Here is a 15,002-nt window from a genome sequence, read left to right as displayed (position 1 = left end):
TATATATTTATACATAGTTATCACATCACCCCTTAAGCACCTCTTCTCCAGCGAGAACATCCCCAATTTGGCCAGTCTTTCCTCATAGCTAAGATTTTCCATACCTTTCACTGCACCAGAAATAGGGGCTGGTCTAAAACTGAACTAAGCTCTCTTAGAACCCGGGGTGTATGCCATCAGGCCCTGGAGCCTTGTTTACATTAATTTTTATTAAAGCTTTATGAATCATATCCTGAGTCAGCCACTGACTAGATTGAGCTGAGCCATTAGTGCAGCTATAAAGTGAGCCTGGGAACTCAGACTCCTCTATTGTATACACTGAAGAAAAGAACTGATTTAACACATTTGCCTTTTCTATATCTGTTACAACCATATTGGTACCATTATTTAATGGAGCAACACTCTCAACCTGCATCTTTTTACTATTAATATATTTAAAAAACGTTTTAGGGTTAGTTTTCACCTCCACCTCAATTAACTCTTCATTTATTTTCGTTGCCTTCCGGATTGCTGATTTACAACATTTATTACAGTGTTTATGTTCATTAAATGCAGCTTCTGTCCCAACAGATTTGTAGTTTTTAAATGCCTTTCTCTTCTTCCCTATTAACTTCTTTACTTCTGTATTAAGCCACATAGGATGATTCTTAGAGCTTCTACATTTACTTCTTAAAGTGGACCCGTCACCCAGACACAAAAATCTGTATAATAAAAGTCCTTTTCAAATTAAACATGAAATCCAATTTCTATTTTTTATTAAAGCATTCATGGCTGTTGTAAGTTCATTTAAAAATCTCAGCTGTCAATCAAATATTGTCTGCCCAGCCTCTATGCCTAGGCATAGAGGCGGGGCAGACAATTGCTTTCACTTTCCATTCAGCACTTCCTAGATGTCACTGCTCTCCCCACATTCCCCCGTTCTCTTCACCGTTTAATTGTGTAACCAGGACATGGGGATGGACATCAGGTCCCCCATTCTGGTGCACAAACAAGATTCTGAGATGATACAAGGCTTGTCTTAATAACAGTGTCCACAAAATGGCTCCTGCCTGCTTGTTATAATTATGAATTCCCAGACTGAAGGAAACAAGATTCAAATAATTTATATAGTGTAATTAAAGTTCATTTTGCTTGACTAATGTGATAAAATAGGATTTTGAATAATTCTTTTGGGTGACGGGTCCACTTTAAGGAAATAAATTGAGAACAGTAATGATTTAATGTCATTTTAAATGACAACCATTTCTGTTCTGTGTTTTTAGCTGAGAACTTAATGCCCCAATTAATACTCTGTAGGGCAGCCCTCAAGGCACTAAAATTAGCTTTTCCAAAATTCATGTTTTTTGTTGCCCCAGTATATATTGTTTTTTGCACATTAAATGATATAACATTATGATCACTATTACCCAGGGGTTCAATGACATTTGCTATACGTTCTGGGTCATTTGAGATCACTAAATCAAGAATAGCATTTTTCTGGTAGGCTCCTCAACAACCTGTGCCATAAAATTGTCATGCAACAAGTTTATAAATTTGTTCCCATTAACTGATCCGGCAGTACTGTTGCTTTAGTCAATATCTGGGTAATTAAAATCTCCCATTATCATTATTTTACCCAAACTAGCAGCCTTTTCTATTTGCATGAGGAGCTTCGCCTCCTCCTCCTCACTTACATTAGGGGGTCTATAGCATACGCCTACAATTAATTTGCTGGACTCTTTACAATTGGTTAAAGGAACAGTAACACCAAAAAATGAAAGTGTTTTAAAGTAATGAAAATATCATGTACTGTTGCCCTGCACTGCTAAAACTGATCTGTTTGCTTCAGAAACACTACTACAGTTCATATAAACAAGCTGCTGTGTAAGAATGGCGGAAATTGAAAAACGGCTATATGGCACAGTTTAGCTAATGGATAACAGATAACACCATCAGACAGACAGAGCTTATCTGCTACCTGCTGTGTAACCTGCGCCTTTTCTCCTTTGAATGGCTGCCCCCATTGCTACACAGCAGCTTATTTATATAAACAATAGTAGTGTTTCTTAAGCAAACACGGCAGTTTTACCAGTGCAGGGCAACACTGCATTATATTTTCATTGCTTTAAAACACTTTTATTTTTTGACGTTACTGTTCCTTTAAGAACTCTACCCATAAGACTTCTGCCCCCTCATTTTCTAATATAACCTTCTCCTTTATATAAGCTTTGAAATCCTGCCTAACAAACAGACATACCCCTCCTCCTTTTCTATTGCCTCTGTCCCTCCGAAACAAAGTATAGCCACTGATAATTACTGCCCAGTCATGCGACTCATTCAGCCATGTTTCGGCCACACCAATCACATCATATTTTCCCTCCAGCTCTCCCATTTTACCAGTCAGACTACTTGCATTTGCAAACTTTCATTTAATACTGGTATTGAACATATGACATGTGGTCCTCCCTATCCTTAACAGTATCCCTAGCCAAATCTCCTCCCCCATTTTCCCTTTCTTTGCCCATTATCTCATCTAACCTGTCTTCCACTGAATCTTTTACTGAACCCTACCCCCCCCACACCTAGTTTAAAATCTCCTCTAACCCTCTAGCCATCTTCTCTCCCAAAACAGCTGCACCATCATTATTGAGGTGCAGCCCATCCCTAGCAAAGAGCCTGTAGCCGACTGAGAAATCAGCCCAGTTCTCCAAAAACCCAAAACCCTCCTCTCTACACCAATCTCTCAGCCACGCATTAATCTCCCTACGCTCCCGCTGTCTCCTTAGCATTGCTCGTGGCTCAGGTAATATCTCTGAGAAAATTACCTTGGAAGTCCTCTTGCTCAACTTTACACCTAGTTTTTTTAAAATCGTTCTTGAGGACTTCACCACCTCCTCTAACTTTGTCATTGGTACCTATGTGTACCAAGACCGCTGGGTCTTCCCCAGCCCCTCCCAATAATCTGTCCACTCGTTCCACCACATGCCGAATCCTAGCACCAGGCAAGCAGCAGACTGTTCGGCATGTAGGGGCCTTACAATAGATTACCCTATCCACCTTTCTAATAATTGAATCCCCTATAACTATAACCTGCCTTTCCTTCCTTGCACACCCTCCCCACCACCCATATTAGAGACACTGCCTCCCATGGTGCTCTGAGAGTCAGTCTGCTCCATACACGCCAGTTCAGAGTTTTCCTCCCCAGCATCTTCAGCCAAAATGGCAAATTTGCTGTTTTGGAGAAGCCCAGCCCCCCTACCCTTCTGTCCCCTACTTCCCCTCCTGACTGTCACAAACCTTCCTCCCTCATTAGCCTCCACTGCCCCTTCTCCTCCCCCCACTCCACTAGCCCCTGCCAGTGGTTGCTCTGCGAGCCTCCTTTATTCCCCCTTGTTTGCCGCTGCTCTCAGTGCTGCAAGTTCACCCCTCAGAGTCTGCAGTTCAGATTCCAAGATGAAAACCCACCGACATCTCTCACATGTAAATACTGCATGGAACTTCTGCTCCAACACCACATACATGTGACAAGACACACACTGAGTGATACCATCAAACCCACTTGCACTCATTTACACTGGGTACTTACAGTCTCCCAAATGCAATTCCTCACAAACGCCTTAAGGTTTTTAACGCTGCTTAACATTTAATTCACATGCAACACTTAGATCACATGCAACACTCGCTTAGCAGTTCCCACACTCGCTTTGAATTCAGAAGGTTAAAGGGATACTGTCGTGGGAAAAATTTTTTTTTTCAAAACGCATCAGTTAATAGTGCTACTCCAGCAGAATTCTGCACTGAATCCATTTCTAAAAAAAGCAAACAGATTTTTTTATATTGAATTTTGAAATCTGACATGGGGCTAGACATTTTGTCAATTTCCCAGCTGCCCCTGGTCATGTGACTTGTGCCTGCACTTTAGGAGAGAAATGCTTTCTGGCAGGCTGCTGTTTTTCCTTCTCAATGTAACTGAATGTGTCTCAGTGAGACATGGGTTTTTACGATTGAGTGTTGTTCTTAGATCTACCAAGCAGCTGTTATCTTGTGTTAGGCAGCTGTTATCTGGTTACCTTCCCATTGTTCTTTTGTTTGGCTGCGGGGGGGGGGGAAAGGGAGGGGGGGGATATCACTCCAACTTGCAGTACAGCAGTAAAGAGTGATTGAAGTTTATCAGAGCACAAGTCACATGACTTGGGGCAGCTGGGAAATTGACAAAATGTCTAGCCACATGTTAGATTTCAAAATTGAATATAAAAAAATCTGTTTGCTCTTTTGAGAAATGGATTTCAGTGCAGAATTCTGCTGGAGCAGCACTATTAACTGATTAATTTTGAAAAAAACTTTTTTATACCCATGACAATTTCACTTTAAGGTTTCGACCAGAGCACACAAAACCTGATCAGAATTTCTGGCAGAATTCCTTGTCATCTCTCCCAGTAGTGGGTGTATTTAATATTCTAAATCCACGAGGGATAAGCCTCTGTTTGTAATATTCACTTAATGATACACCATGCGAATGGAGTTCTAACAACTTCTTTTTCAACCTTTCTAAATCTTTGGTGAGGTCCTGAGGTCTATCAGGGCCAAATGCTTCAATTTGAAGTTACAGAGTGGTTGGATATTCCAACAAGACAATGACCCTAAACACTTCGAAATCTACAAAGGCATTTATGCAGAGGGAGAAGTACAATATTCTGAATATCATTGAAAATCTATGGGATGAGTTGAAGCAGGGTGTCCATGCTCGGCAGCCATCAAAATTTAACTGAACTGGAGAGATTTTGTATGGACGAATGGTCAAAAATACCGCCATCCAGAATCCAGACACTCATCAATGGCTATAGGAGGTGTCTAGAGGCTGTTACATTTACAAAAGGAGGCTCAACTAAGTACTGATGTAATATCTCTGAGGGATGCCCACATTTATGCACCTGTCTAATTTTATTATGGTGCATATTGCATATGTTAATCCAATAAACTTTGTGTCACTGCTGAAATACTACTGTTTCCATAAGGCATTTTATATATTAAAAGGAAAATGCTACTTTGAAAGCACAGCCAATGATAAACAAAACTCCAAAGAGGGGTTCCCAAACTTTTTCATATGACTGTATATGTATAGTGGTCTTTCAAAATTGGTGTCCTTCATTTACTTTCTTGTAAGAAATAGAAATTTTTCCATTTCCTTATTCTAAACTTTTTGTGTTTTCGTCTTTTTAAAACCTGTTAGATGGCATTTCATTCCAGTCTGTTAAGGAAAGGCAAGCTTTATCACGTATCAGCAGAGAAGAGCTGGAGGACAGATACTTACGTATCCATGATGAAAATCTGTTACTAAAGCAGCATGCCCACAAACAAGAGGATAAAATAAAGAGGTCAGGATGGGCAATTTTCTTTCTTTTTAATCTGAATTGTTTATACAATGAAAATTCTCGACCTTGTCATTTCTATGTTTGGGGTATATATATATTTTTGTTGTACAGTGCTTTAAAATATGTTGGCATTTGTTGGGGAGACAAAATGCTGCAAATGGTTTAATGATGATTATTATGAATAGAAATGCTTGCAGCATTGACTTGAAATCAGAGCCATATGGTGCCTATGCTTGGTGTCAATTGATCATGATATAGACGTGCATCTTTTACAGGTAGGGGTTTTCTGTAATACATTTTGAAAGTTATTTGTTGGTGGCCTGTGTTGTACTATTGGCTACTATTATCTACCTGTCTTAAGGGGGTAGTCCACTTTTAAAGTTGTTCTTCACATTTGAAAACATGAATATGAATAGTCGAGGGTCTGATAATTAAGGACAAATAACAACATTTTAGGCTTCAACAGCTCATTGCCCGGTTAATGACCCCCATCTGAAATCTTCAAAATCTGAAATCTGGCAAAAGAGGGAGACAAATAATATATAATTCCATAAAGGGGTTGTTCACCTTTAAAATAACTTTTAATATGATGAAGAGAACTAAAAAGTAGCAATAACACCAAATACAAAATGCCTTACAGAGTATTTATTTTTAGTTGGGGTCAGTGACCCCCATTTGAAAGCTGGAAAGAGTCAGAAAGACAATAATTAAAAAAAAAAGCCAATTGAAAAGTTAGCCATTCTAGAACATAGTAAAGTTAACATAAAGCTCATCCACTTCTTTAAAATTAAGAATGTCCAATCCTATACAACATTTTTCACTTTGTATATATATATATATATATATATATATATTTTTTAACTATTTGCCTTCTTCCTGTCTCTTTCCAGCTTTTATGTGGCGGTCACTGACAATAGCATCCGAAAAAATTTTGTTTTGTGCAGCTACAATTTTCTTGTAATTGTTACTTTAAATAATTCATCTTTCAGTACAGTACCAGGTTCTCATTCAAACCCAGCCTCGTTATAGATGAAATATCCCCTTTAAGTTAATATTTATTAAAGTGGACCTGTCACCCAAACACAAAAAGCTGTATAAAAGTCATTTTCTAATTAAACATGAAATCCAATTTCTATTTTTTATTAAAGCATTCATAGCTGTTGTAAGCTTATTTAAACATCTCAGCTGTCAATCAAATATTGTCTGCCCCTCCTCTATGCCCTAGGCCAGTGATCCCCAACCAGTAGCTCGTGAGCAACATGTTGCTCTCCACCACTTGGATGTTGCTCCCAATGGCCTCAAAGCAGGTGTTTATTTTTAAATAAGTTTTGGTTGTATAAAAACCAGGTGCACTGCCAAACAGAGCCTCCATGTAGGTTGACAGTCCACATAGGGGCTACCAAATGGCCAATCACAGCACTTATTTGGAACCCCAAGAACATTTTTCATGCTTGTGTTGCTCCCCAACTCCTTGTACTTCTGAATGTTGCTCACGTGTTCGAAAGGTTGGGGATCCCTGCCCTAGGCAGACAATTACTTTCACTTTCCATTCAGCACTTCCTAGAAATCGCTGCTCTCCTCTTATTCCCCCTTTCTCTTCACCGTTTAATATGTAGCCAGTGCAGGGGATGGACATCAGGTCCCCCATTCTGGTGCACAAACAAGATTTTGAGATGATGCAAGGCTTGCCTTAATAACAGTGCCCACAAAATGGCTCCTGCCTGCTTGCTATAATTATGAATTCCCAGACTGGAGGAAACAAGATTCAAATAATTTATATAGTGTAATTAAAGTTGACTATGAAGATTTTCATTCATCCAGGTCATGGTATATCTAGTATAGTTAAATCTAAAAACAACTGGACTTGCTGAGTAATCAATGAAGACGTTTCACTACTCATCCGAGCAGCTTCTTCAGTTCAACTGACTGGTGTGGGATCCAACACCAAAAGAAAAACAAAGGAATGTGGTATACGGAGTCCAGTGTAGCGAGTAGTGCACAGATCTATACATTGGGGAGACAAAACAACTGCTCAGCATAGGAGGGCAACGCTACAGGGCAAAACTCAGCTGTCTTTCTACACCTAAAAGACAAGGGACACTCCTTTGAAGATAGCAAGGTCCAAATCTTGGATAAAGAAGACCGCTGGTTTGAACAAGGCGTGAAAGAGCGATTCTTGTCAAGGTGGAGAAACCATCCCTGAACAGAGGCGGGGCCTTCGACACCACCTGTCTGCTACATACAATGCTGTTCTAACATCTGTACCCCGGCGGTTTAGAACACTTCACACATCCACTCTCACAAGTAACACCTGTTTCTAGGAGTTGTATGACTCATTGGATAATCCTATCACAGTAACTACACAGAATCAACACCTCTGTGAATTTCTTCAGATGTCACCTCTTTGAAGAGTTACAACGTGCCATTGTGATTGGATTAGTGGAAGAGTTTATATGCCGAGAATTTCCCACACCAGTCAGTTGAACTGAAGAAGCTGCTCGGATGAGTAGTGAAATGTCTTTTTTTTGGGTGACGTGTCCCCTTTAACAGGATTTCTAATTCAATTTCCTTTAGATATGCTTACAATTAGGAGTATTTTAGGGGAAATACTGAAGAATACATATAAGTACAAGTATTGGATCTATTAACTGGAATGCTTGCGACCTGGGGTTTTCTTGATAATGGTTCTTCTGTAATTTAGACCACATAAAATAAACCCATTGCTTTGCCATCGGTATGGAATATTTTAGTTTTCATCAAGTACAAGGTACACTTTTATTATTACAGAGGGAAAAAAAATAATAGTTTTGAAACGTTAAAATTACTTACTTAGAATGGAATGTAGGTGACCTTTCCATTATTCTGAGCTTTTGATATTGGGTTTATGGATAAGAGATCCCATGCCTTTAAAACATAGAGCTGACCTGCATATGACACAAGAAAACAGAGCAGCCTGATGCTTTATAAAACAGAAAAACTGTAAGGTTACATGTACATCAATGTGAATAAATTACCTGTTCCTAATGACATATACCCACTTTTTTACCTGCCTTTCCTATGTTTTTATTCATTTTCTGTGCTTTTGTTTGGATTTAGATTTATTCTCGTCAGATTTTCTTTTAAATGCATGCTGTCATATATATTCAGTACTAAAAATAATGCAGTTTGCTTTTATTTCCTTTGTATATTGCTTTTCAATAGTTTTCCACATTAATTAGTCTGTCAATGTATACAAATAACTCACACAGTTTTTCTTGCAAAGGAGGCTGTGTTACACTAACACCACATGAAATCTGTGGTGGAAATGGCCAGGATTCTACGAACATTTCTTTGTGGTATTTTTAAATTAAATGGCTAGTTAATTTAACATATACTGCAAATGTGTCCCCTATCACACAATTTGCCATGCATGGTCAGTTATGCTCTAAGAGCTCTTAAGGACATGTGGACAAAATATGTTATTTTTTTCCTTTTACCACACTAAAATGATAAGCCTTAGGAAACTGTTATTTGTCAATGCTATAAAGCAGATTGCTACCAGTGGTTTCAATTATCTTCAAAGGGTTCTTTCATAGGCAGTAACAGTTCTATCAAAATCTGCAAAGCATTATTGGTCTTGGTATTGGACCCTTCAACTATTTGATTCTTTTGCTGACTCTCACATTCCTTTTCATCTTTTTGTTAATTGCAGAGAAGGAGTGGCCTTGTGGTTTTGTTCAGCCTGCACAGTTTGGAAATGTAGCCTCAATATGTTAAATGCTTACCTAAATTTAAACATTTAATAAAGGGATTTAGCAATATTTTAAAGTGAATCGGTATTAAAGGTGTAAAGCTAGTATATTTAAAGGAATTGTTCAGTGTAAAAATAAAAACTAGGTAAATAGATAGGTTCTGCAAAATAAAACATATTTCTAATATAGTTAGTCAAAAATATAATGTATAAAGGCTGGAGTGACTGGATGTCTTACATAATAGCCAGAACACTACGGCTCTCTTGGTTTACACTGACTGGTTACCCTTGTCAGAGACTTGAGCTGCATGCTGAGGATCAATTGCAAACTCACTGAACAGATATGTGCCATGTGCCCCCCCTTCAATTCGCTGACTAGCTCAGAGTTATAGAGCTGAAAAGCAGGAAGTAATGTTCTGGCTATTATGTTAGTCATCCAATCACTCCAGCCTTTAAACATTACATTTTTGGCTAACTAACTATATTAGAAACATTTTTTAAAAGCCACAATGTATTGTACCATGATTTTTTTCCTTTAAGTGAACTGTTGTAGTTTTGAGCAGGCAGTCCAACTTGGTTGGTTTGGGGCTGGCATATGGCATATGGCTTATGGCAGTGGATCGAAGGCAAAACTTCTGATATGGCCCCTCTGTTCTTGTGATACCCCTGTAATACTCTACCATCTACTTAATAACCACCGGAGATCTTGCCCCATGTGAAATCATCAGTTATGAGCCTTAATTCTCTTATGAGCCTAATACAACTGTGGTCAAGGTTGGGCCCAGGCTAAGAAAGATTAGTGTTGTTCCTGCACATCATTAAACTGTCAGCAGCTAGGCAAGAAGATTTTGCTTACACATAGTTATATATAATGTATTGTTCTTAGAAATTTTCATTAACTGACTATTTTATCCTCAACCCAGAATGGCAACAAAATTGATACGGCTAATGCAAGACCGGAAGAAAGCTGAACAAGGGGCTGCACCCTCAAGAAGGTCAGGAAGAGATGTGGAGTTGGAAGAAATTATTGAGCAGCTTCAAGAGAGAGTCCATGATCTAGAGAAGCAAAAAGAGAGTCTCCAACATAGACTGATAGCAGCTAAACAGCAACTGCAAACACAGGGCCATAGGCACTCTCCCTACAATTATGTACAGTCTCGCGTTAACTCTGGTTTGCGCAAAGTGGCAGAAGGAGTTCTAATGCATGAGAGCATCCGCAAAGGTATGTTTTTCTGTTTAGATAAAACATATTCAGTAGGGATGTAGTATATAAAAACAGGGATACGTTGTTTATTAGCAGGTATGTTTTTAATTGTATGACAGTCTTCAGAAGCTGCCATATGTGCTAATTGTTTTGATCTTCACTCTAGCCGTGAGGCTTATACTTTTATGCTGCTGAAAGATACTTTAGTGATTGTATCTACAGTGATTGAGAAATTGTAAAATAGATGATGGGCTTTCTTTATCTCCTGGCACTGTTCTGTCATTTTATAGCTTTTTCCCCTATTTTCCCCATGCCTCATCTTACCCTACCCTCTTTGCCCAGTCTTACTTTACAACTGTTACTGCATATATTGAATTTTTATGTATATATGATACATATAATATAATAGGGGAAGTAAGGAAATTAATTAACTTATATCATGCCAGCATTTATTCATTTTCCTAATTCTTCATAACAGTTCCAAATTAATTTGAAAGACTGAGTTAACCATTACAATAACATTGTCATATCTTAAATGCAGCTTATGTCCCCACAGACTTGAAGTTTTTAAATGCTTTTCTCTTCATTCCTATTAACTTATTTATTTCTATATTAAAGGAGAAGGAAAGGTTACAACTAAGCTTTCCTTCTCCTTTAAGCCACATAGGGTGGTTCTTGGTGATTCTACAAAAATTGAGAACAGTAACAATTTAATATAATTTTAAGTTACAACCATTGCTGTTCTGTGTTTTTAACAGAAGACTTAATTTCCCAATCTATGCTCTAAAGCAGGGGTCCCCAACCTATTTTAACTGGGAGCCACATTCAAATGGAAAAAGAGTTGGGGAGCAACACAAGCATGAAAAAGTCCATTGGGTGCCAAATAAGGCCTATAATTGGTTATTTGGTAGCCCCTATGTGGACTAGCAGTCTACAAGAGGCTTTACTTGGCACTATACTTAGTTTTTATGCAAATAAAACTTGCTTCCAAGCCTGGAATTCAAAAATAAGCACCTGCTTTGAGGACACTGAGAGCAACAGCCAAGGGGATGGAGAGCAACATGTTGCTCGCGAGCTACTGGTTGGGGATCACTGCTCTAAAGGGTAGGTAGCCCTTAAGGCGCTAAAATTAGCTTTTCTGAAATTCAAGGTTTTTGTTGCCCCAGTGTATATTTGTTTTTTGCACCAGACAGACAGACATGAGATCACATTATGGTCACAATTGTGTTAATATAATTTTAGGTGGAACTGTCCCTTTCAGAAGGAGTTTGTTTTACAAACGTGAAACATGATGTTGTTAGAGATTAGAATAACCGTAAAATGTAAATGTAAATTTCCAACAGGACGTGCTTACACAGACAGACTTTAAAATCATCATCACACTAAATGTATTAAGTATTTTAAAAAAAAGTATTTTAGCCTTCACTGTCACAAACCGTTTTATTTTAATGTATAATTATAGAAGCACAAAGCTTCAGTGCACCAGGTAGCACCAGGGTTCACACAACACATCATTAGGTGCAATGCACTTGTATCTTGATTCAGAGCAATCTGCAACATTCTTTTTGCTAAAGACTTTGCTCCATGGCATCAATGTAATTCTCCTACCGCACACCTGTAGTTCACCAATCCTGCAATTGGTGGTGCGTTCCTTCCGTTGACCCGGCCGGGTCCCTTAGCAACCGATGTGTATAAAAAACGGATCCGCACACACGCTGATTAATGCAGTCGGGGAATATCCCCTTTTATTCAGCCACAAAAGATCAACGTTTCGGGGGGGGAACACCCACCCTTCATCAGCGTGTGTGCGGATCCGTTTTTTTATACACATCGTTTGCTCCATGGCATGACATAGCAAAAACTAAGAGTGTCATAAAAATTATACCAGACATACTAAACTAACTAAAACGAAAGGATCAAGCACACGTCAATCACACTGAATATTGAATTGATGGCAACTGGACTTATAAAGCTTTCAGCGAAATTGCATTCATTTTGACACATCCACCATAATTGCATTTGGTGGAGCTGCTATTGCAATCTCCATGTTTTTTCTCAACAATACTGAGAAAATACATGGAGATTGCACTTTGCTCACTGTACTAGCTGTTGTTAATGACCCCTAATCATTCAAAAGCTGTTCAGTCCATTGTGTTGAAATGCAGATTTTCAGTAAATAAACCTAAAAACTACAAACAACTAATGCTTTATTACCTCTTTTTAGGAATGCGAATACAAGATCCAGACATGACTTTTAAGTCTACCCAAGTCATTCTTCCAAGATATGGACATAGTTTGCTGGAAGATGCCAGGGCAGAGATAAGAAACTTGTATGTTATTCATCTGAATTTGCCTTCAAATTTTTTTTAATGGCTTCTGTCTTGATTTTTTTTCTATTACTAAATTACACAATGACATTGCACAACATGTCACGGCATTCATTTTAGTACATAAAGGTGTGACTGATTAAATTAAGTATCAGGGTGACCCCTCTAAGCCAAATGTCTGGATACCAATTTCTCCATCTATAAGTGCATAGAAAAACAATCTGCAGCAGTTATCTGGTATTACTCAGCCACATGCAGCTAATAACATTTGTAGGTATCCTTTATCCCTAAAAATGTCTTTAGTTAAGTGTGCCTTATTGACTCTTATTGAATGCATGTTTTATAAATAAAGGAGACTTTCAAACCTGCTCAGAGCTTTAAAGGGGTGGTTCATCTTCATATTAAAATTTGTAATTTGTCCCTCCACTAAACAAGCATTTTTTCAATATATATGCTTTTCCAAAAATTAAAGGCTTAGGAGATATCAACTCTCAAATGGAAAAAAGATCTCCAGTGCAGGGAATCTCCTCTTTCTCAATCCTCATAAGCACATCTTACACATAGTTTGGGCACAGCCTGCTTCAAATGATGATGCACAGTCATATTTATTTCTATCCACTGGTACCAAATCAGCGTTTGAAGAAGTCAGTGATCAAACCGCATGTGTCCTAAGATACACTTAGGAGTACTAAGAAACGGTTTTGACCATTCATTGCCAATTTGCGAGTTCTTTTACGCCGTTAATTTTCGGTAATGCATTTTTTTAAATTCTGGTTTAGTGCAGCAAAAAGCCATGTACAAATTTTATTATGAAGTTGAACCACTGCTGTATACTGCTGTACTGCTGTATTCTAGGGGTGATAGGTACCCTTTTATTATTTTATTTTTTTATCAATACTTCATAACCGTAATAGGACAACCCCTCAGTTGACCACTTGGTACACACATAACACACATAACCTATACAGACCTATTGATATACTCACATATATAAAAATATGTATACACATAGATATACTAAACTAGTTTTAGATCTTGAAATCACTCTAGCCTTTGATATGGTTTTTTAATACATGATCCAAGCCCCTCTTAAACGCATTAGCAAAATCGAATTACACCATAAATTGTATTTAAACCCGTAACCTATGTCTTCTTGTCAAGATTAGGACTTATTGATTATTCCTTGTGGGCAGGAAATATTGTCAAAATTTAATTATTTCACACACAAATCCTAAAATAGACTGGATAAAATGATTTGGCACCTTTTAGTGTTGTTGTTGGGTATATTTTCATTTCTACCAGCCTATTCTCCGTTAAAGGTGATCTAATCTCAAATAAAATTGTAATTTATATTCATTTTCTGTTTTTAACAGTTTCTGGGATATTATCTTTTATAATATTAGGCAGGCTTAAGTTCAACAGTTAAAAGGGGTTGTTCTTTAAAAGTTGAGTTAAATAACCTTTAGTATGATGCAGAGAGTGATATTCTGAGACAATTTGCAATTGGTTTTCATTTTTTATTTGTCTTTTCGCTTTTTATTCAGCAACTCTCCGGTTTGTAGTTTTTAGCAATCTGATTGCTAGGGTCCAAATTTTCATAGCAACCATGCATTGATTTGAATAAGAGACTGGAATATGAATAGGAGAGGGCCTGAATAGAAAGACGAGTAATAAAAAGTAGTAATAACAATAAATTTGTATCCTTGCAGAGCATTTGTTTTTTAGATGGGGCCAGTGTCCCCCATTTGAAAGCTCAAAAGAGTCAGAAGAAAAAGGCAAATAATTAAAAAACTATTTAAAAAAAAAAAGAAAGAATGTAGACCAACTGAAAAGTTACTTTTCCTAGCCATTTTATAACATACTAAAAGTTAATGTAAAGGTGAACAACCCCTTTTAATGGAAAGAGTGTCGGTAACCCAGAGTATCTATGCAATTTTTGTGCAATTCCAGGATTCGTTTTGGTGAATCATTTCATACCAGTAAAAATTACTCTATACACCTTGAGATTCCAATATGTAATATTTGTTACACTGGTGAATAATATTTGCAAACCTAGATACTCTGGCCCTCAAAAGCACAAAACATGGGCACAGAAGCTTGCACTAATAACTGAGTGCAATTTATTTAATGCAGAATATTTAACAGTCAAAATGCGTAAAAGATCCCTGTACTTAATACCTGGTAAGTGGTACTTTACTGAAATAGTTCTGACACATTGGCGCTAGAATTGAGACAATTTAGATACAAACAATTTGTCTGTGACATTTTTTTCCTTGCAGTTGTGCCACAATTGTAAATTATGCCTTTCATCTTTCAATTTACTGTACAGGTATGGGACCTGTTATCCAGAATATTCGGGACCTGGGGTTTTCCGGATAACGGATCTTTCC

The 15,002-nt window shown here is 37.8% G+C and overlaps 1 protein-coding gene across 2 annotated transcripts in view; it reads left to right on the top strand.

Annotated features, from left to right (window-relative positions):
* rpgrip1l.L (RPGRIP1-like L homeolog) overlaps positions 1-15,002 on the top strand; it is a 111,981-nt gene that overhangs the window by 17,100 nt on the left and 79,879 nt on the right. For both annotated transcript variants that reach the window (XM_018257765.2, XM_018257766.2), the window contains exons 3-5: positions 5,210-5,354; positions 10,005-10,303; positions 12,510-12,615. In XM_018257765.2, the coding sequence (XP_018113254.1) occupies positions 5,210-5,354; positions 10,005-10,303; positions 12,510-12,615 (550 nt within the window). The remainder of the gene's footprint in view (positions 1-5,209; positions 5,355-10,004; positions 10,304-12,509; positions 12,616-15,002) is intronic.

Source organism: Xenopus laevis, chromosome 4L (assembly GCF_017654675.1).
Source record: "Xenopus laevis strain J_2021 chromosome 4L, Xenopus_laevis_v10.1, whole genome shotgun sequence".
Classification (NCBI taxonomy): Eukaryota; Metazoa; Chordata; class Amphibia; order Anura; family Pipidae; genus Xenopus; species Xenopus laevis.
Note: the sequence above shows the minus strand (reverse complement) of the source record. Positions and strands in the feature narration are given on the sequence as shown.